Here is a 19,666-nt window from a genome sequence, read left to right on the forward strand (position 1 = left end):
TTACGGATTGCCGGTACATGTGCTGCTCAGTGTCAATCCAAGGCCAAGCCCTGTCGTTAGCATGACGCCCGTGATGAGTTGAGGTGAAGGGTCGAGGATAGGCATTACAGCCCTATGGAGAAACAAAATCTCTCCAAAACACGCCGGGGCTATTTCAGGGTGATTGTTTACGAAACTTTTCATGTTCAATCAGCTCGGCGATATCATGGTCGCTCTGAAGATTGGTAGACGCTATTTCCGGCAGTTGAAAGGGCGTAATGCAAGATTACCCTGGCAGCTAGGGTTGGCAAACAAATGCCGCGACTGAGTCTCAAGTTCATTGATGAGATTGTGAACAGCGAGGAACAGAGAGATTTGAAGAAGGGATGAATCATGAATGATAGCTTCACAAGATCGAGTCCGGTGGTTGCCTACCTTACCACCACACCCACGATCTACGGGGGTCTCTGCAATGTATCTTCTCGGCAGAGTGAAGGTAGAGAGGTACATGGAAGAGATATCCAGGCTCTCACAGAGACATATGCAACGCAAGAGACACCACCCTGACTCCGGATGTCACTGCCCTGAGAGACACATAAGCAGTCTGACACAGCAAGAGTGACCTCTGACCACTTACCAGTTACAATACCTACATACCTACCACAGTAAGTAGGTCACTGACCCAAAGGAAAGGGCTGGAGAGAAAGGGTCTTCTGCTCCGGCCGTGCAGCTAGTCCCAGGCGGGCAGCAGATGGTGCAGATCCAACCGTCAGTCCGTCACTGACCCCCTGCCACTGACGGCCCCCCTGTCTCGTCTTCTGCGTGCCCCCGGACAGTATGATTTCATGGATCTGGAGCGAATACGTCACTGCAGGAAGATGGAGCGTGGAGCAGGAGCGTGGAGCTTGCTTCTGCTTGTCGCGTTGCCAGTTTGCTGCGCGCTCCTCGTCTGCGTATGGCACCTCCCACATCCCACCAGCCAACCACCACCGACAGCCTGCAGCAAGCACTACATCACAAGCTCATCTCAGCCCCTCCCTCTCTTTCTTTCTGCTACCTACTTTGTAGTTGCCAGCAGCAGCACCAGGGAAAGAGTACTTGCCGGCTTCTGTCTGCCTCAACATCCAGCTGATGCCTGGTGTGCCTCTTTGATCCCCCTTCTGCCGATGCAAGTCAGAAGTCACTCTATTCTCTCTGTCTCTGCAGTATTAGCTCTCGAGTGAGTTGAGTCATTCGCGCAACTTTGCTCTGGCCTTCTGCGCTTGATAATCGACGAGAACCTCTACATCATCACTCGCGTCTCCCTCAGCCAGCTGGCAAGTCCAGCACTTTGCTCAAACCCTCGGGCCTCTACTCCCTCTACACCATCGTTTACAAGACGGGATAGACCTATTGGGCACGGCGCAGATCCGCTGCCTTAACGGATACCGGTACACGCGAACCCATCACCAATGAAGTCTGCCCCCCTCCACCTTCTTTACTACTATGTACTGTGTAATGAAGAAGGGCACTCGTCAAAGCTGTGCTCCCCCTCCATCCCACGGTACATCCCAAAGTCGACTGTTTCTCCCAAGCGACGCGGGGCCGAGTTGGAGTCGCCCTCGGGTTGCGACCACATGATTAGCTGCCACACCCAAGGCCATGGACTCAAGTAGAGTACACCGGTGAGGTACAACCTGACCCCCCCTGTCTGCGTTTCCCTTGCCTTTTCTTCCCTCTCCCAAAAAGGCACAAGTGACAGTTGAAGTCATTGTCAGCCATCCGGTTTACTGTACGTACGAGTACGTTCCATGACAATATCGCCATGAGGCCCCGTTTCGGGTCACCACCACCTACCTCCTTTGCTCCTCGCTTGGTTTTCTGCTGGCCTCGCCTGGATACACCTTGACAAGCACACAAGCAAGGCCTTGGTTCATGATTTACCCGCCTGTCTATCTGTATCCGTAGTGTACCTCATCGCCTCTCTATCTCTTCTCCTAACTCTGTACGGAATACTTGATACTCAGAGGGCTGAGTAACTCTACTTCCTGCCGACTCTTGGACTCCAGCTTTTCGGTGAAGCAGATCAGGACAGGATTTGGGGAAGTTGTTATTCTCGGACCTCACGTTGCACATCACAAATCAACACTCTCTCGCCCTTTCTCACGTCTCTTCCTCTTGAGACAGACCCCTTCTTCTCTTCATATCTTCCCCTGCGGACCAACCTTTCCCTTTTCAACCCTCATCCTCCGTCCGTCACCCACGTTCTCGTTCCCGGGACCCCTGCTACATCTAGAACCTCGCAGCCTCTCCTCTGATGCCACATCTTTATTGCTGTGCCTGACTTGCATCACTTTTCCCTGGTCTTAACCCGCCCTCCCTATTGCGTATGGCTGTCGATCACACCCGACACAGCGTCCCAATACATCTATCGCCTACCCGCAAGAGCGCACCATCTTAGACGGACGTTGATTCCTCCCGTCTCTCTCCCTCTCCATCGCATCAACACCAACAACCACCAAGAAAAAACCACACCCGCACAATAGTCACTGCTCGTCGACCGAGCAGGAAACCTCACCAATCCTGACCACAACCATAACGACCCCATCACTCTCTCGTGATGAGTAACGGCAACTCACCCCCCAGTCTCAGAGCTGTTGATGCCTTTGCGCGCGCCTTATACCGTCGCGCCAAGGCATCCGGACCAGATTTCGACGACGTTGCCAACGTCGTCCGTCGCCTGCACACGGTCCTCAAGCACCTCAAGGTCGAGTCCGAAGACCAAGATTCTCTCCTCAACTCAGATGCCTCATCCGTTTATAACCGCCAGCTTGCTCCCCTCGTTGAGGACTGCGACTTTGCCCTCAAGCAGCTCGAAACCATGATCGAAAAATATGGCGAGAGTACACAGCTTGAAGAGCGCGAGCGTGACATGTTGGCCATGGTTCGCACGAAACTTGCCAACCAAGAAACCGCCATCGATATGTTTCTCGATACAGTACAGCTGCACAACCCCAGCAAAGCCCAACGCGTAGTGGACGAACAAGGCGGAAACTTGGACAACATCAAGGACAAGGTGGATGCCATTGCAGCAAGGTTATTTGCTCGGAGAGACAGCGGTATTGGCGACGACGAAGAAGACCTTTGGCAACAGTTCCGGGCCGAGCTGGAGAAGGAGGGCTTCTCAAAGGAAGTGTTGCGCAAGAACAAGGTATGATGATCTTGAACACCGAGACGGGAACAAAGCTGTTGCTAACTCACCTGAACAGGAGGTTCTGCGTGCCTATATTCGCGAACTGGAACATTCAACTGGAAATGATGCCACGGCACCACCCTCGGTTCGCGGTCTCCTCGCCCAGGAGCGCGCATACCCCCATCCAGCCATGGCGGTTACACCTGCATCCTACCAGGGCCGCGACAATTATGGTCCTGGAGAGACGTACGGTTCATATGACGACAAGTATGCTCCGGCTGTAAGGGGTGACCGCCGTATGGCTGAGCAGCGCTCCGCTCCCAATATGCCAAACGAGCTCAGTACTCTTTCCACTTATGGACGGGAACATGGCGCGGACGATAAGCACAACGACTCTCTCGCCCTCATCTCAACTCGCGATCTCATGGCTTTGGATACCATCAACCACGGCATGGATAACCTTCGCCTCACTGCCGCTCAAAATTACAGTACTTCCCCTTCATCTACTTCACCGGCAAACCGCTATTTACCACCAGATGTTGCAGCTGCCCGCGCTGCAGCAGACTTCTCCTCCTCGCCCTCCAACCTAGGCGTATCACCACGCTTCGTACCTCCAATCCCTTATCCCAATAGCCACGGTGGCCCTCCTTCCGCATATGGTGCATCCCCACGTACGTCCCAAAGCCGTCTTGCACCGGATCGCTACGGCATGGATATTCCCCTGGAAGCCAAGTGGACGCGCATTCGCCGTGCCCTCATCTCCCCCGAGATCCTTGAGCGTGCTGGCGTCCGCTATGAGGCTCGCCCAGATTACGTCGCAGTCCTCGGTGTCCTCAGCCGTGAAGAGATCACCAACTACGCTCGCCTCTCTGCCGAGGCCCGCGCTGCACGCTCTTCAAGACGTCACAACGGCGGCCCCCCGCCAACAGGTAGTGCAACGCAAGGCTCACCTCGCCGGCGCGGTGATTCACATACCTCATCATCAGAGGAACCCCTGTGGGACTCGTCCGACAACTCGTCAGAAGCCAGCTACCCCGACGAGGAGAAAGGAAACAAGACATACTACATTGTTCCCCCTCCCTCAGACAAGGAAAAGGGCACGTCACCCGCCGCAACCGTTCAGCCAAAGCCCATCCTCAAGAACAAGAACGAGAACCACGTCCGCTTCGACCCGCAACCTCATGAGCTCGACCCCCACGCCTCGTCTCCCCGCTCCCATCGCGACGACCGCGATCGGAGGAGAAGGCCCTCGCGCCGCGAGCCCAGGGACTACGAGAGCAGGGACCGTGACGGCCACTACAGAGATCGCGAGCGGGAACGTGACCGAGACCGCGGTGATCGTGAGAGGGACCGCGACGGCCACAGAGACCGCCACCGTGACCGGGACCATTATCCCAGCCGTCACCATCGCGAGCGATCTGACCGCGACAGGCGAGACAAGAAGAAGGCCTGGGGCGAGACGCTGGGTGCCGTGGGCATCGGTGGTGCTGCGGCCAGTCTGCTCAGCGTCCTCACTGAGGCAGCTTCTGTGTTGTGATCCTCCAACGCAACTACCTACCTGTCTATCATACCTACATACCGTCTTTTCTAGTCTTTTAGTTGTACGATGGCTAGTTGATTGGAGACTTGGACCCCCGGTATCAAACAACGTACCGTTCTTAGGAGCTGGCGCCCTTGTTTTCCTTTCTACATATTGTTCTAGCGTTTACCATTGGGGCTGTGCCCAATACACATTTTGATCCGACGAGAACAGCAATTAGGAATACAGGACATTTAGGGAGACGGGAAAGGAAATCTTTTGCAATCATAAAAAACTCCGAACAACAGACTTGTACCTTTCTTTCCTTTTGTTCAAACTTGTTTCCAAGTTGAACAGCAAACTCATGATACCTGTATTAAGAAAGAGGGAGAAACAAGTAGGGGCGGATGGAGAGTTGTACGAGAGCGCATGGGAGAAGCCCCTAAGAATTTGTAGATGTACACTATACCTTCACGAAATGAGAGATACCCCCAAAGATTGATGCTTTTATGATCTCGTTTCCTCCCAAAAATTCATAAATTTCCTATGCCTACTCCGCAAACCCTGTCCTGGCGTCGTCAATTCCATGTTCCTTTGTTATCATGCTATGCAATGCTATAACCCCTTCCCCACCCATCCTCTTCACGCCCGCTTCTCGCAAACGTGCGAGCCGTTCCCCCTTGTCCTCTCATGATGATATAATCCAAACGAAATCCGCGCAAAGTAACTCGATTGTTTCAAGCAAATACCGATGTTCAAGTAACCCGGCACAGTTTCTTTCTACTTGCGTCTGAGTTGCCTGGTATTGGGCCTTGCCTCGTCACTAAAGTCAAATCCTCCAATGGTAGAAATCTTCTTCCTGGCAGGCTGACTGACGACGGGAGGAGACGGAGCCACCGCTTTGCCGGCACCCTCGCCGCCAACGCTGGCAATTTTGCTCATCATCTTGGCCCGATGCTGCTGGGCGCCGGGGTCCTGGTACTGTATTTGCGTCGATGGTGGTTCCTGCTCCTTCTCCTGCTGAGGCTTCTCCTCCGCGGTCCGGCCCATCGAGTCCATGCGCGACTCGGCGCTTCCGCTAGATGCTGCCGATGCGTTGCTGATAGCACGCCCAAATATTCGTTTGGCACGTCTTGTCGGTTGCTGCAACGGGCCTGAGCCTTCCACATCGGGGGCATTCTCGCTGCTGGGTTTCGACTCGATCAGAGATGCGAGCTTGGAAGTTAGGTCTTCTTTCTCCGCATTCTTCATTGCGTCCCGTTGACGTTTGCGCTCCGCCTCCGTTTCCTCTTCGTCACAATCTATTGGTTTCGTCTTGACTTGGTTTTGCTCGCTGGCTGCATCGGTAACAGCCTCGGGCTCGACGGGAGCTTGCGCTTCGGCTAGAGAAATAGGGGTCGCATCCAGGCTGTCGGCTACGCTCGTGGTTCTGGCCAGTCCCACAGGTTGCCTCACTGGCTGCTCCGCCTTCAAGTCGCTGGGCGTTGCGTCTGTCAATGACGGTAGCACTGTCCCAGCACCAAAACTGTCTGCCTGGTGCGTCTTGGCTGTCTGGAACTGGAGGGAGGCGGTCGACTCAGCCTTTGCAATCGTTGTCTCGCGATGCGCAAAGGCTGCCGACGAAGTCTCTCTCACGGCTGGAACCTTCGCAGTTAATGTAGCAGGTTTCTGCCGACCTTCATCGTCTAGGAAGGCTGTTGTGTCGATTCCACCCACGACTGTAGAGTGCCTTGCCGCTGGCTTTCTCGAAGCTTGAGGCACAGGCTCAGACCTTGTCCTTTGGAAAGCCTGCTTCATATCCTCCCTAGTTGTCTCCTTGGGCTTTGGCTTGGGCTGGAGACTAGAAGGCTGGCCCAGTTCAGGAAACATGAACTCCTTGATTGGCACATTGAAGCCTGTTGTCATGCACTCCCAAAGCCACTCCGAGCTGACAGCCGGGATGTTGTTGTCGAGGGCCAATTTCAGCTTCTCCTTCCTCGTTTCCGCGAGCGCCCTACACACCAGCACCGAGGTTGTGTCGTTGAGCCGTGATGCGAACCGAGCACCAATCTGTGTGATTGCCTTTTCCACATGCAGCAGGTCGATTCCACTAAACCCCGCCGTGCAGATGGAGATATCCTTGAAGCCGTGAATTGGGAATACTGGTAGCGGGCGACCTAGAATATGGTTGTCTGGGTCGCGAAAAGCTTTGTTATGCAGGCATCGCTCGATGAAGAACTCGGTCACTATTTGGATCTTGTCGATGTGCTCAGGCGGAACCCGAAGGTGCGTTGTCGGCTGGGATTCTTGTGGGACAATAAGAAGCCTGCGGGTCGATCTCGCTTCATAGCCTTTGGTGGAAAGTTCTTGGAAGGAGTCGCAAACTTGTCCCCCAAGGGAAACTATGGTGTCTGCGAGAATTTTGGATTTCCATGGCTCGAACCCAGACATGAAGAAAGAGCATGCAGAGAATATACCTGCGTCAGGAGCAGACTGGACCATTCGATCGTGTATGCCAGAGTCTTGAACTTCAATCCTGTCCGCCGTATCACCAGGCCCGGCGGACTCGGCGGAAGGCTTGTTACCGAGGATATCTCCCCAAAGCATGTCTCGCTGGCTGCCGAGCTTCATGCTGGCCGTTTTCCTGAGCTTTCTCTGCCCAATCTCGCCCGCGCCTGATCTCGATCTTTTCCCTGCGGACGCCTTCCTTGGTGTTACTCTGTTCCAGGCGCCCTGGCCTTGCTCCTCGGCCGGCAGGACGGGATCGAAACACTGCTCGTCGAGGATCAGGCCGCGCTCGATGCTCTGCTCGAGCCAGGGCAGCGATACTGTGCGGATATTCCATGCTCTGGCGGCCTTGTACTTCTTTCCTTCCGGTTTTCGGACGATCAAGTGGGAGACTCGTTTTGTTAGATCGCCCGTATATGCGCCGCCGTTGGAAGTGATTTTCTCGATGATGCTGTTGCGTTGATCGGCTATGAAAGGTCAGGTTGAGAATGGAAAGAACGCCAGTCAACTTTGCTTACGATCGTCGAAGCCAGTCATACAAAGCAACAGACTCCCGCGCTTAGCTTCAGTAGAATCGGCCGCATCGACCACATGGCCGCACGTCTCCAGCGGCTTGAGCTGCCACTCTCGTTCGAGAGCGGCAAAGTCAATATCGGCATCCTTCATCCATAGATCTCCTACTGTATCGATCCATTTGGCATCCATGACCTTGATATCGGTTCGTTCTTTGGCGACATGTCGGTATTTGGGTGTGTCGTAGTCTCCTACGACAAGATGTGTCACGTCGGGAGTTAGATCGTACTTGTGGATGCCTCCGAGTTCTTCAGTCTTTGTTGCTATTTGTGTCTATATGAAGGTGAGAAGATGGGTCATGGCGAGGTTATGGGAAGCAGCATAGAGGTCGGATCAGGGTAGAGAGAGGGGCGAATGAATGTGTGCATCACCACAACTTACTCGCTGGTCTGGCGGGATGCTTGTGCAGCACACAACCACGCCCTTGAAGGGATGCGCAGGGTCGATGGCCGGCTCGCTCGAGTCCCGACTGCGAGGGGAGTCCATCCTATGGCATGTCGGTAGCTATGTGGTCCTCGAGGCAGCATTCAAGACTGACTATCCTGTCGACGGTTGGGTGTTCTCAAAGAAGGTGGTCTTTATCGCTGTGGTGTAAGGTACGGTACCTCATGCAACAGCGGGACGGCGCGTTGAGAAAAAAGTCGCGTCTGCTGCCTGCCCAATCAATTAAAACAGTTGCCAAGCGCAACAAGTGCCATTGGTAGACGTCATTCGTGGTGGGGCTGATCATGATGTGTTCACACTGTGTACTTGGACGATAAAGGCCGTGAAGAGGTTGCTTTTCTGGGGAAGAACACAGTGCAATTATCGGACCAGCAAGGTGCCTTAGACAACGAGACGAGTCTCAGGCTTGAACTCTCACCCCAGCTTCCTCACCTAACCTCACTCAAATGGAAGTGCGTTTAATCATTGATTTGCGAGAATGTTCGACCGGAACCTTTTTATTGAATGGCTCAGTCAATATAACTTTATTTTGTAGGGCACACATCAATCGATCTTGCCCCTCAAGAATAGCTGTTTTAGTCTTAGTCTTAGTGTTGGTCTTGGCTCATCATCGTGATCCTCATGACATGAAATGAAGCCTTGTATGTTTATGAAAAAGATAGCCTCGAGCTGATTTACTGGGAAGCCGTAAGTAATTAGGCCTTTATCAGTCTCATTCAAAGAGGCAATATTGAATTCTGGTGTCTATGTCGTCGGATATGAGAGGAGTTGCCGAATGATACCGTCTACCTTACACGCATGAGATCTGAAGGGAGAGCCTTCGTACCTTATAGTGATAAGTTCAAACGAGGATAGAGGTGATTGACAGAGCAACTGGGAATGATTAGCAGAAGAAGGTCTGAGACTCTTTGCAGTGAGTTTAACGAGGCCGGTGAGTATGAGATGCACGCATAGAAACGCGGGAGAATGTTCCTTCCAAGATGAGGCCCAATGAGGAAGGCGGGGTCAAAGATGCGGGCTCTTGCGGTCGGAAGGTCCCACTTCCCGCCGTCCACGGTCCGCCATTGCACCAAAAGTACGGAGTACAGCACCTCAAGGCAGGTCATTTTGGAGTGAGGTGATCACTGAGGAGCGAGAGCCTTACCGCCCAAAAATCACAGACTGCCCCGCCATAGGCAGGAAGACCTTCAGCAACCAAACTGGAAGGCATCGCTCGTTGGCTCTTACCCCACCATCTCGGCTTCAGCCTTGCTTGCTCCCACCCCTCCGAAGCTCTTTTCCACCACCTTACTCTCCTCCCTTCCCAACTGACCACACCACTGCAATAACGACCTTCAATCTCACGCACCCCGTCACGTCTGACCTGCACGAACTTCGCCTCGTCTCCTCAAAAAGCGGCTGACACTCGACCTCTTCCTCTCTGCCACGAAGCGTACTGCCCTCTTGCCGACACCCTCAGTCGTCGCATCGTCACCGACTCTTGAAAGCGGTCGAATTGCGTCACGCGACTCGCTCAACCCACATCCGAACCAGGAAGATAGTTTTGGGCAATACGGCCACACGCAGACGGAGGTAGAGCTGCTGCGAGCACAATGGCGCCGACATCGACCTCCCAGAAGGCGATGACCACCCAGTTCGTTCAGTTGACGGGTGCAAGTGACAGAACTGCACAAAGGGTGAGTCCAAGCCCAGAGAAGAATACCCTATCGCTGTTGGTGCCTCGGTTTCTCGTCTACCTAGCGACGCATGCGCTTTCCCAACCCCTCATCGTCCTCGTCGGTTCGCAAGACGTGGACCTCGTTATTGAACTATCGGCGAAACGTCGAAGCCTGTCATGCGCCGCTACTCTACGTTGCGCTGCTTTGCGTTGTGCTGTCTCGTAGCTGAAGCATTACTGGGCTTCGACGCGATACTGCCTTGGCGGGGAAGGGGGGCAGCTGGTGGAAGACGAGACCGCCCACCGGGCCGTTGGATCTTGAAGGCGGAATGGAGTGCTGACTACAAGCTTCCGAATAGTACCTGAAGAACGCCGGATACAAGCTCAATGAAGCCGTTGATGCGTAAGTGCAACTCACCCAATATACTACACGGGGTTTCCTATAGTCTATGCCGCGGTTTTGTGTCGTTTCGTTCGGTCTCGCTCGCCCCCAGTTGTTTGCTGGACATGGCCGTTTCTGCCATCGCCTTTTACCGCCCGTATAATGTTATCCGAACCACTCATCTCATCATGCGCCGGCCCTTCTCGGGCAATTTGACCTGCAGCGCACGCAAGGATACCGCGTTAGTTCATACTTGACTTGCTCGGTTGTTGGCCCGGTCTGAGATGCCCTTTGTGGGGGAAACGCCGTCGAACCCCCCTCGGAGCGCTACTCAGCGTTGCGCTGCTCCAATGCACCCGTCGGAGAGAGGCACCTCTGCAGCTACGAGGTCACAGTTCACTCTTTGGGGATACATTGTTGCCCACACCGTAGGAGAAAGGCCGAGCCGACGCCGATCGACAATTGCTCCTGGAACATTCACGCGGACGAAATGGCTCTTAAAGCAACGAACTGCCATGGCAAGCCGCCACCGTCGTTGCTTTGATCGGCCGTCTCCCGTCCATTGGTCGATCTAGTTGACGCAAGTGCCTCGCTTTTCCGGACTGGGCCGGCTGTCACCCCGGTGCCACTCATATCCGACCACCACGAAGGTCACGGTCCTTTGTATGGAGAAATTGGCTAGCACTCTTCATCTTCCTAAGCATCTCGTCACAAACGGCTACAGGCATTCAGCACACCTTTGCCTTTTCGAGCCTCTATCAGTTGTGTCGATTCCGCACCAGCCGGCGTGCTTCATTCTTGGATGCGCCAGAACCCCGAAGCACGTTGGGACTGATTGACGCCGAGACAAGGCAGGAGCACCAAGACGATGGGGTGGAAAGGAGTGAAGAATGCCTTGCCTACCAAAGGCTTGAGTTTGTGGTCTTCGAGACGCAAGACATCAAGAAATAACCTCGTTGCTGAGGAGAAGAATCAGTCTGGGTATTCCACCCATTCAGTGTGCCATGTCCTGCGCAAAGTTGCCAGCCGACTTGCGTCTTTTGAAGCTTCAATAACTCAAATATGTTTACGTTCTTATGGAGTTGTTGCCTCTTGTGTTGTAGAAAAGCATTGACTGACAATTCCTAAAGATACTTCTCTGGCGCCAGCGGAACTTCCACCCCCACGACTTCGGCGCTTGATACTTCGTTGAATCAAATGTTTGACAAGCTACGAGGTATGCTCTCACAGCCTAGCCCCTTGATTCCATGACTAACAGTAGGCAGATGACTCAAAAGACGAGAAGAACACACTGGGTCTTGACACTACCATGGCGTACCTCGGCGACTTGGGCGTCAACATCGAGAACGCTGAGCTGCTAGTCGTGATGGAACTCCTTCAGGCACCGTCTGTTGGAGAAATCACCAGAAAAGGCTTCGTCGATGGCTGGAAGGTGTCTGGGTATGAACAACGTTTCCAGCGTCAGCCTCCAGTATACTAACATGATTATAGTGCTGCGACGCGTCAAGCGCACGTCTCTCACATCAAGTCGCTGGTCAGCAGTCTTTCAACTGACCCTGCCTACTTCAGAAAGGTGTATCGGCACACCTTCGTTGCCAGCAAGGAGCCGACCCAAAAGGCACTCAACCTTGAGATTGCTACAGTCTACTGGAACGTCCTCTTTTCGCCACCAGGTTGGGAGTGGAAGACGAAGAACCAGGACTGGCTGCAGCTGTGGTTGAAGTTTCTCGAAGAGAAGTGGACCAGATCTGTTAACCGCGATATGTGGAACCAGATCCTCGAATTCGCGACCAAGTCCATGGCAGATGAGTCGTTGTCTTTCTGGAACGAGGATGGGGCATGGCCTAGTGTAATTGATGACTTCGTGGCTTGGTGCAAAGAGAGAGGGATTGGCAAGTCCGAGACAATGGACTTGGACGCCTAAAAATATTGCAACAGACCACGGATCGGCATCACCACATGAGGCCGAAACTCACGACGAAAGGTCATTGAGATAATGACTGGGACGGATCCGACGACGGTAGGAGGAGTGCAAATCGGCACGCCTTCCACACACACTTGGTACATAGCAGCGGGACGTCTATTGACAGCGAGGCCGCTGAAATCACAGAGATAGGCTACGTCGGGAGACCAGATACCATGGCCAAGGGTAGAGATTTTCAGCATTAGCCTAGCGCATGCAGTCGTGAACTGCGAATATCAGATTGACAAAAGCCTGAGTGCAAAAAAAGTGCATATTCTTTTTATACGCAGTGGTTTAGTAAATCATTACGTCCAAGTTATATCAGTGGCGTGCCACATATTTATACACTCCGAACTATCCTCGGCTCTATTCATGCGCAATCAAACGTCCCCGGCGCCGGCTCGGGGGTGGATCCCGTATCATACAACAACTGTCATTTTAAGGCCCGCGAGCCACGATTCCCGACTCCCACGCGAAGGAGAATTGTACACCCTCCCACTCTTCATCCGCGGCGGTGATGATCCACGAACTCCCTTGTGTCATTCCATGCCCCTCTCACGTCTGGGGGCCGTCTTCCTCTTCCTTCCCCTGAAAACGCGCTCATTGATCCCACTTGACGTCTCCGAAGCGGGCCATGGTCTCGAGCTTGCCGTCGCCGAGCTTGACGTGGGCAGTGCGGATGACGCGGGGGTCGAGGTTGATGGTGGTGCGCATGTCGTTGTGGGTGGCAGATGAGGCGTCGTAGCGCATGACAAAGTAGTGGCCCGCCTTGTGCTTCATCTGGGCCTTTGCGACGGGGCGCGGGAGGGTGAAGACGCCCCAATTGGAGATGCCGCGGATGACGCCGCCGTTGCGGAGGACGATTTGACCGGCGGTGAGGGCGATCCTGTAGAGAGTAATTGGTTAGATAAGGCTTGGAATTGAGGTCTTGTATGATGGAGAGGGTTTGCGATGGTAGATGGCGGGAGGTATTGAGGTCTTGGGACCGAAGGGGGCTATGGGTAGAGACGGAGGGATCGCGTACTCTTTCACCTCGGCGAGGGAGCCCGGTCGCACCTGTGATGATGTTAGTTACTTATTTCAGAGAGAATATGTCGGCAGCAGAATAAGAGGAGCGACTTACAATTCCTATGAGTTCGTACAACATCTTGATATCGACATTGACGCTATACTGGGGATGATTCGAGGTTCGGAAGAAGCTCCAATTGACGATTGCCAAATTATTTCGGGAGTTCATGCGCCACAAAGTGGAATTTTCCGAAATGTGGCTGGCGCTGGGATCTCAAGGAAATGTGGGGGTGCAAAGGAAGCTCCAGCCACGGCCGTGTGGCGCGTGATTAGGTTGGTGATTAGCACTGTCCCCGCGGACGGGCCGGCCAATCCAGGTGACGGAAATGTCAGCACTGGGTCTCTCGATGGAGTTTACGCTTCAACTCAGCTATGATTGAGAAATGATTACCTAGGCCTCATTGGGAGCATGATTACTTTTTTAACACGGCCTCTTCAACCAGAAGCCAAGCTAGTCTTACACTGCACTCTTACACAGCCAACCCACTGATGTTGTGACACCGTCCGATACGTAATTGTACAGAGCCGTTTTCATTGTGGCCACTTAGATCTGGCTCTTGCTCGTCGCACGCCAGAGACGCCAAGGCAGTTTCCAGCTCGCCTTCACCGTCCAAGGGTCAAAGTTGGTCCCCTCGAGATTCGTGAGGTATTCTTGCGCCGGCACAGCCTCAAGCAGCACTCCGAACCCTCGTCGAAGGTCCCGCTGCGTGTCATCCTCTTCCGGCTCGTACACGTGCTCCGCCTCTCCCTGGTGCTCAAACTCGTGACCGGCGTCCTGCCCAGCCTTGAGGTTCTTGAGCATCTCCCGCGCCGTAATGAGGTGGTCGTTTGCCCGCGTAGCCACCTTGAACACGGCGTCCTGGAAGCCCTCTGCCTGCGGGCCGTATCGGAAGACATCCTCCTCCCGCAGGTTGACCTCCGCCATGACATCTAGCGGGAGGAGAAGCGCGGGATCCTGTCGTCCGCCGCCAGGTCCGGCATGGGATTTCGCGGGCTGCTGCTGCGGCGCCGCCAGCACGGGGATACCGCGCAAGACGGCCACGATGCCGCACGCCTTGCCAATGTGACTCGCCAGGTGATCCACCTGCATGGAGCGGAGCGGCATCGATGCTAGCGTGGCGTACATGAGCGTCGAGTACGTGTTCTCGGCGTACTCCTCCAGCGCGGCCAGCGACGCATACGGTCTATTGTCCATGTGTTTCGCCCGTGTCTTGACGAGCCGCTGCACCCAGAACTTGATGGAGCTCGCTGTGGCGTTGCCTGGCGAGCGCGCGCGCAGGTCCTGCAGCGCCTGGTGGAGGAGCACGCATATCGGTTCGGCCGGGGGGGCGCCGGCAAAGGTCTTGTCGATGGAGTCGCGCCAGAACTGCATGCGCATCTGACCGATGGTCGGGTTGGAGACGAGCTCGGGGAGGCGGACTAGTTCGAGGTTGAGGCTGCGGAGGGCAAGGTAGGTGTCTGTTGCGCGCGCCGGGACGAGGCGGCTTATTATATGCGCATCGTAGTCGCTGTGTCTTTTTGGGAAAGTCAGAATCTTTTGTAACGGTCAAGATCCACATCTTGATTCGGGGGATGGGATGCGGTCGTACTGCAGCTGCGATTGGCAGTATTTCCTCGCCTTGACGACGTCTGCGTCTGTGACAATGCCCCTGGTGCCCTGTGGAGGGGTCTGGACGAGCCTTCTCAGGCCATGGCCGGCGATCCGTGTTGTGCGATCCATTCAGGAAAAGACGCTGGTGTGATGCGCCATGTCGGTGCTGCTTCTGAAATTCGCGAGTTGCAGCTGGATGGAAAGCTGTGGGGCCGTCTTCTTTGTCCACTGCTGCTGCTACACTGTGCAAGTGCACTAAAACTCCGAGGTCGAACTCTGTGGTTGCGGGTAATGACGTCTTTGCCGGGGTGTCTCTTAATTGACTTGCCTCAGCAGACACGCAGTCACATGACGACCCGACGCGCCCCGTCGCGCTGACTGATTCGCCTCGCGTCTTCCGAACCCAGGTCCCTTGCCCAGGTAACTTTTTGTGGCGGTTCGTCTCGTTCAGTGTCAGTGGCACACCACCCAATACGACCCGCCATCGTGGAAACCTTCATGGCGGCAGCCTGAACAGCTATGGAATACCCACAGTCTCCTGAACCCCCGGCGAAGAGGAGACGCTTCTTTGCCGCCTCGGACGACGATGTGTTGAGCCATCAGTCCAGCCTGGTGCTACCCACCCCACCAACCCAACCGAAGCAGCGATTCTTCCAAGATGTCGACGACCAATCGCCCCAAATCAAGAGTGAGGATGCTGAACCCCCGTCTTCGCCCTCGAAACCACGCGGACCGCTTGTAGAACAGCCAGTCGACGATGCCTCCAACCGATCCGGCCCGTCTTCAAATATGCAGCGCGAAGAGTCCGCCATGACCTTCGACCAGGAAACCTTTGAGAGCTTTATAGGAGACAAGGTTACGGCGGAGGTGCTGGATATAATTCGGGATAGCTGCGACAATAACCTCGAGCGAGCCGTCAATATGTACTTTGATGGCACGTGGAAGAACCTCAAGAAGAAATCTCCGGCTCTGAATGCCATTTCTCGACCGCCACCAGCCGCGGCCAACACCATAAAGCAAGATATTCCCATGGAGGATGCACCAAAGCCCGCGATCAGACGAACCATGCCCGAGGCAAGATATATAGGCTCCCTCGGTGTTGAGGGCTGGGCGACACGGAGCGGGGCAAATCTGCTTAACCACGGCGATGTAGTCAGGATTGAGCGGCAAAAAATCCAACCGCCAAAGTCCAAGTTACATACGAAGTTCGGCGTCGCAAACGCTCCGCCGCGTGGCCCAGCTGCAGGTTCAAAGCGAAACGACGTCCTAGTGCGGTTCACAAGCAGCAGCGGGTCCGAGATTGGCAGGTTGGAGAAAGAAACAGCCGAATGGGTCTCAACGTTGATGGACCAGCAGATATGCAAGTTTGAGGGTACCTGCGTATATGCCCCTGAGCGTCTGCGAACGAACGACACCGTTTTCATCCAGCTGAAGTGTCATTTGCTTGCCTCAGCATTCCATCGGCCTGGGTTCAAGGTATCAGAAAACAGGGCGACCAATTTCTTCGAGGAGAAAGAATCGACCGAGGAGAAGGAGCTGCGTCTTAGGCAGGTGGCGTTGGTGAAGCTCTTTTCCGAGATCAATCTTGAACCTACGCGAGCCAATGCCACAGCGTCCAAACACCAACGGCAAGGCTTGCTGCAGGCTGCAGAGATGGATGAGAAAAAGGAGAAAGACACTGCCAAGACAACCGATCGAGCACCCGGGTCTTCGCCCCCTTCAGACGAGCAAGAGGAGGGTGAAGAGCTGGAGCAAGACCAGCTTGATGCCCTTTACCGCAAGGCCCAATCATTCGACTTTAACACACCCGAAGCGGAACCTGCCGATACCTTTGCTATGAACCTGAGACCCTACCAGAAGCAAGCGTTGCATTGGATGATGACCAAGGAAAAGGACCAGAAGAGCAACAGGGAGCCAAGCATGCACCCTCTGTGGGAGGAATACACATGGCCACTGAAGGATACGGACGAAAAGGAGCTTCCTCAGGTTCACGACCAGCAGCATTTCTACGTCAACCCATACTCGGGAGACCTCTCTCTCGATTTTCCTGTTCAAGAGCAAAACTGCCTCGGTGGTATCCTAGCCGATGAGATGGGTCTCGGCAAGACCATCCAGATGCTCAGTCTAGTCCACACCCACCGCTCTGACGTCGCGCGGCAAGCCAAGGCGATGGGTAGTGTTCCTACGTCCGTCAATGAGCTTCCAAGGCTTGCCTCCAACTCATCGAGCGTGCTAGATGCGCCTTGTACAACACTCGTCGTGGCACCAATGTCATTGTTGGCGCAGTGGCATAGTGAAGCTGAGAAGGCCTCAAAAGAAGGCACTCTCAAGGCCATCGTGTACTATGGCAACGAAAAGGCCAATAATCTTCAGGCCGTATGTTGTGCCGCGAGCGCAGCGTCTGCGCCTGATGTGGTCATTACCAGCTACGGTGTGGTGTTGTCAGAGTTCAACCAAGTTGCGGCTAAAAAGGGTGACAAGTCGTCTCATACCGGACTGTTCTCGCTCAACTTTTTCCGCGTCATTCTGGATGAGGGCCATCACATCAAGAACCGACAGTCAAAAACTGCCAAAGCGTGTTACGAAATATCTGCCGAACACAGATGGGTGTTGACTGGAACGCCAATCGTCAACAAGCTGGAGGACCTGTTCAGTCTGGTTCGCTTCCTTCGTGTGGAGCCTTGGAACAACTTTTCGTTCTGGAAGACTTTCATCACTGTCCCTTTCGAGTCCAAGGACTTTATGAGGGCACTTGACGTGGTGCAGACCGTGTTGGAGCCTCTAGTTCTCAGGCGTACCAAAGACATGAAGACGCCTGAGGGCGAGCCGTAAGTGAATGCACCCTGGATTGTCACACTTTAGCTAACCCTTGGAAGACTGGTACCCCTTCCACCGAAACATGTTGAAATCGTTGATGTCGAGCTCAGTCAGACCGAACGAGAGATTTACGACTACATCTTTACGAGAGCCAAGCAATCGTTCAGAGAGAACGTCGAAGCAGGCACGGTGATGAAAGCGTTTACTAGCATTTTTGCCCACATTTTGCGTCTACGACAGTCTTGTTGCCACCCGGTTTTGGTACGAAACAAGGAGCTCGTCGCGGACGAGGTAGAAGCTGGAGCTGCAGCTGACATGGCTGCCGGTCTTGCGGACGACATGGACCTAGGTTCCCTGATTGAACATTTCACAGCAGCTATATCCGAAACGGAGTCCAACACAGCTGCTTTTGGAGCCCATATCCTCGGCCAGATCCGCGACGAAGCCGAGAGCGAGTGTCCGATCTGCGCCGAAGAGCCCATGGTCGAGCAGACGGTCACTGGATGTTGGCACTCTGCTTGCAAGAAGTGCCTTCTGGACTACATGAAGCACCAAACAGATCGGCATAAGGTGCCGACCTGCCCCAACTGTCGAGCCGAGATCAACTATCGCGACCTATTCGAGGTCGTTCGCCACGACGACGACCCGGACGTGTTCAAGAAATCCAAGATTAGTCTACAGCGCTTGGGTGTGAATAACTCCTCGGCCAAGGTCGTGACTTTGATCAAGGCCCTGCGTGACCTGAGAAGGGAGCAGCCGCGGGTCAAGTCTGTTGTCTTCAGCCAATTTACATCGTTCTTGACACTGATTGAGCCGGCTTTGGCACGGGCGAATATCAAGTTCCTTCGCCTCGACGGATCCATGGCGCAGAAGGCTCGCGCGGCGGTCCTGACTGAGTTCCAAGAGTCAAAGACATTCACCGTGCTGCTCATCAGTCTTCGTGCTGGTGGCGTGGGGCTGAACTTGACGTCTGCGAAGAGAGTGTATATGATGGATCCTTGGTGGAGCTTCGCAGTTGAGGCTCAGGCGATTGATCGTGTGCATCGCATGGGCCAAGACGAGGAGGTTAAGGTCTACCGCTTCATCGTCAAGGGGAGCGTGGAGGAAAGGATGCTTCGGGTACAGGACAGGAAGAAGTTTATGTGAGTAGACCCATCCGGTGTGCTGGATGACCGAGTATTTGCTGACTTGATACCCTTAGTGCTACGTCTTTAGGAATGATGAGCGACGAGGAGAAGAAGCTTGCGCGGATCGAGGATATCAAGGAGCTTCTCAGCTAAGGAGAAAGTCTCACGTAATGGTTCTCATGGCTGGCATATGTGCATTTACAAGGCGTCGCTGGGGAAAAGTGCCTGGGATGGCATGATCAATGATAAACATAGTGTCCCTAGTGCTAGGCACCGGTGGAAGAGGCGGTCCAGCCCGAACTTGCCGGTAACACGGCGCAATTATTTTCAAATGGACACATTCAAACCAGTCTCATGTATCGGTGAATGAAGGGTATGCAGAAGTGTCAAGTATTATGCTAGGTTTGACGTCTCAGAACGGCCTATGAGCGAGCATGACATTACTCTCAGTGTAGCACCGAAGCACTTGCCTAGAGGATGAGGTCTTGAGGATGAGGTCTTGATGATGATGGAGATTTTGGACAACGCGATATGAAGATGATTATTCATGATAGTCGTTTCCAAGTTGAAGAAGCGTTCGCAGTTTCACCTCCAGCTGACCATCGCGTACGGCTGTTCCTTCACATACCTACGCGGTAAGGCCGAAAGCACAAATATTCGGAGCTTCAATATCCACCAAAGACCTCTTGGACTTTGGAAGCAAACCACGAATAAACACAGGATCATCCAAAAGTTCACATGCCATTTCTCTCAGGCAGCGAAACAACTTTTCCGACGATAACCCGCTTTTCCCCGGGTTGCCTCACACGCTGCGCCTAGTCTGTGACTCTGTCGCTGTCACCTCACTCGCTCATTTAGTCACCACCAACAAAACAATCAATCACACT

The 19,666-nt window shown here is 54.1% G+C and overlaps 6 protein-coding genes across 6 annotated transcripts; 3 read left to right on the forward strand and 3 right to left on the reverse strand.

The window, feature by feature from the left end:
• Positions 1-2,578: 2,578 nt before the first annotated feature.
• On the forward strand, positions 2,579-4,688 carry CTAM01_10440 (uncharacterized protein; the record flags this gene model as incomplete). Its single annotated transcript, XM_060526455.1, has 2 exons — positions 2,579-3,169; positions 3,228-4,688. The coding sequence occupies 2 exons, from the start codon at positions 2,579-2,581 to the stop codon at positions 4,686-4,688; spliced, it is 2,052 nt and encodes a 683-aa protein (XP_060378872.1).
• Positions 4,689-5,450: 762 nt separating this feature from the next.
• CTAM01_10441 (BRCA1 C Terminus domain-containing protein) lies at positions 5,451-8,216 on the reverse strand (the record flags this gene model as incomplete). Its single annotated transcript, XM_060526456.1, has 3 exons — positions 5,451-7,624; positions 7,676-8,003; positions 8,112-8,216. 3 exons carry the CDS (start codon positions 8,214-8,216, stop codon positions 5,451-5,453), a joined length of 2,607 nt encoding a protein of 868 aa, XP_060378873.1.
• Positions 8,217-9,766: 1,550 nt separating this feature from the next.
• CTAM01_10442 (uncharacterized protein) lies at positions 9,767-12,137 on the forward strand (the record flags this gene model as incomplete). Its single annotated transcript, XM_060526457.1, has 5 exons — positions 9,767-9,850; positions 10,191-10,234; positions 11,344-11,429; positions 11,479-11,653; positions 11,705-12,137. The coding sequence occupies 5 exons, from the start codon at positions 9,767-9,769 to the stop codon at positions 12,135-12,137; spliced, it is 822 nt and encodes a 273-aa protein (XP_060378874.1).
• A 639-nt stretch (positions 12,138-12,776) lies between these two features.
• On the reverse strand, positions 12,777-13,323 carry CTAM01_10443 (30S ribosomal protein S6; the record flags this gene model as incomplete). Its single annotated transcript, XM_060526458.1, has 3 exons — positions 12,777-13,062; positions 13,201-13,232; positions 13,300-13,323. 3 exons carry the CDS (start codon positions 13,321-13,323, stop codon positions 12,777-12,779), a joined length of 342 nt encoding a protein of 113 aa, XP_060378875.1.
• A 465-nt stretch (positions 13,324-13,788) lies between these two features.
• CTAM01_10444 (squalene/phytoene synthase) lies at positions 13,789-14,964 on the reverse strand (the record flags this gene model as incomplete). Its single annotated transcript, XM_060526459.1, has 2 exons — positions 13,789-14,758; positions 14,834-14,964. The coding sequence occupies 2 exons, from the start codon at positions 14,962-14,964 to the stop codon at positions 13,789-13,791; spliced, it is 1,101 nt and encodes a 366-aa protein (XP_060378876.1).
• A 390-nt stretch (positions 14,965-15,354) lies between these two features.
• CTAM01_10445 (SNF2 family domain-containing protein) lies at positions 15,355-18,932 on the forward strand (the record flags this gene model as incomplete). The annotated part of the gene is made up of 3 exons (XM_060526460.1): positions 15,355-17,663; positions 17,712-18,794; positions 18,854-18,932. 3 exons carry the CDS (start codon positions 15,355-15,357, stop codon positions 18,930-18,932), a joined length of 3,471 nt encoding a protein of 1,156 aa, XP_060378877.1.
• Positions 18,933-19,666: the final 734 nt, after the last annotated feature.

The sequence above is a fragment of the Colletotrichum tamarilloi genome (genome assembly GCF_030869305.1).
Source record: "Colletotrichum tamarilloi strain Tom-12 chromosome Unknown Scaffold_48.1, whole genome shotgun sequence".
NCBI classification, from domain to species: Eukaryota; Fungi; Ascomycota; class Sordariomycetes; order Glomerellales; family Glomerellaceae; genus Colletotrichum; species Colletotrichum tamarilloi.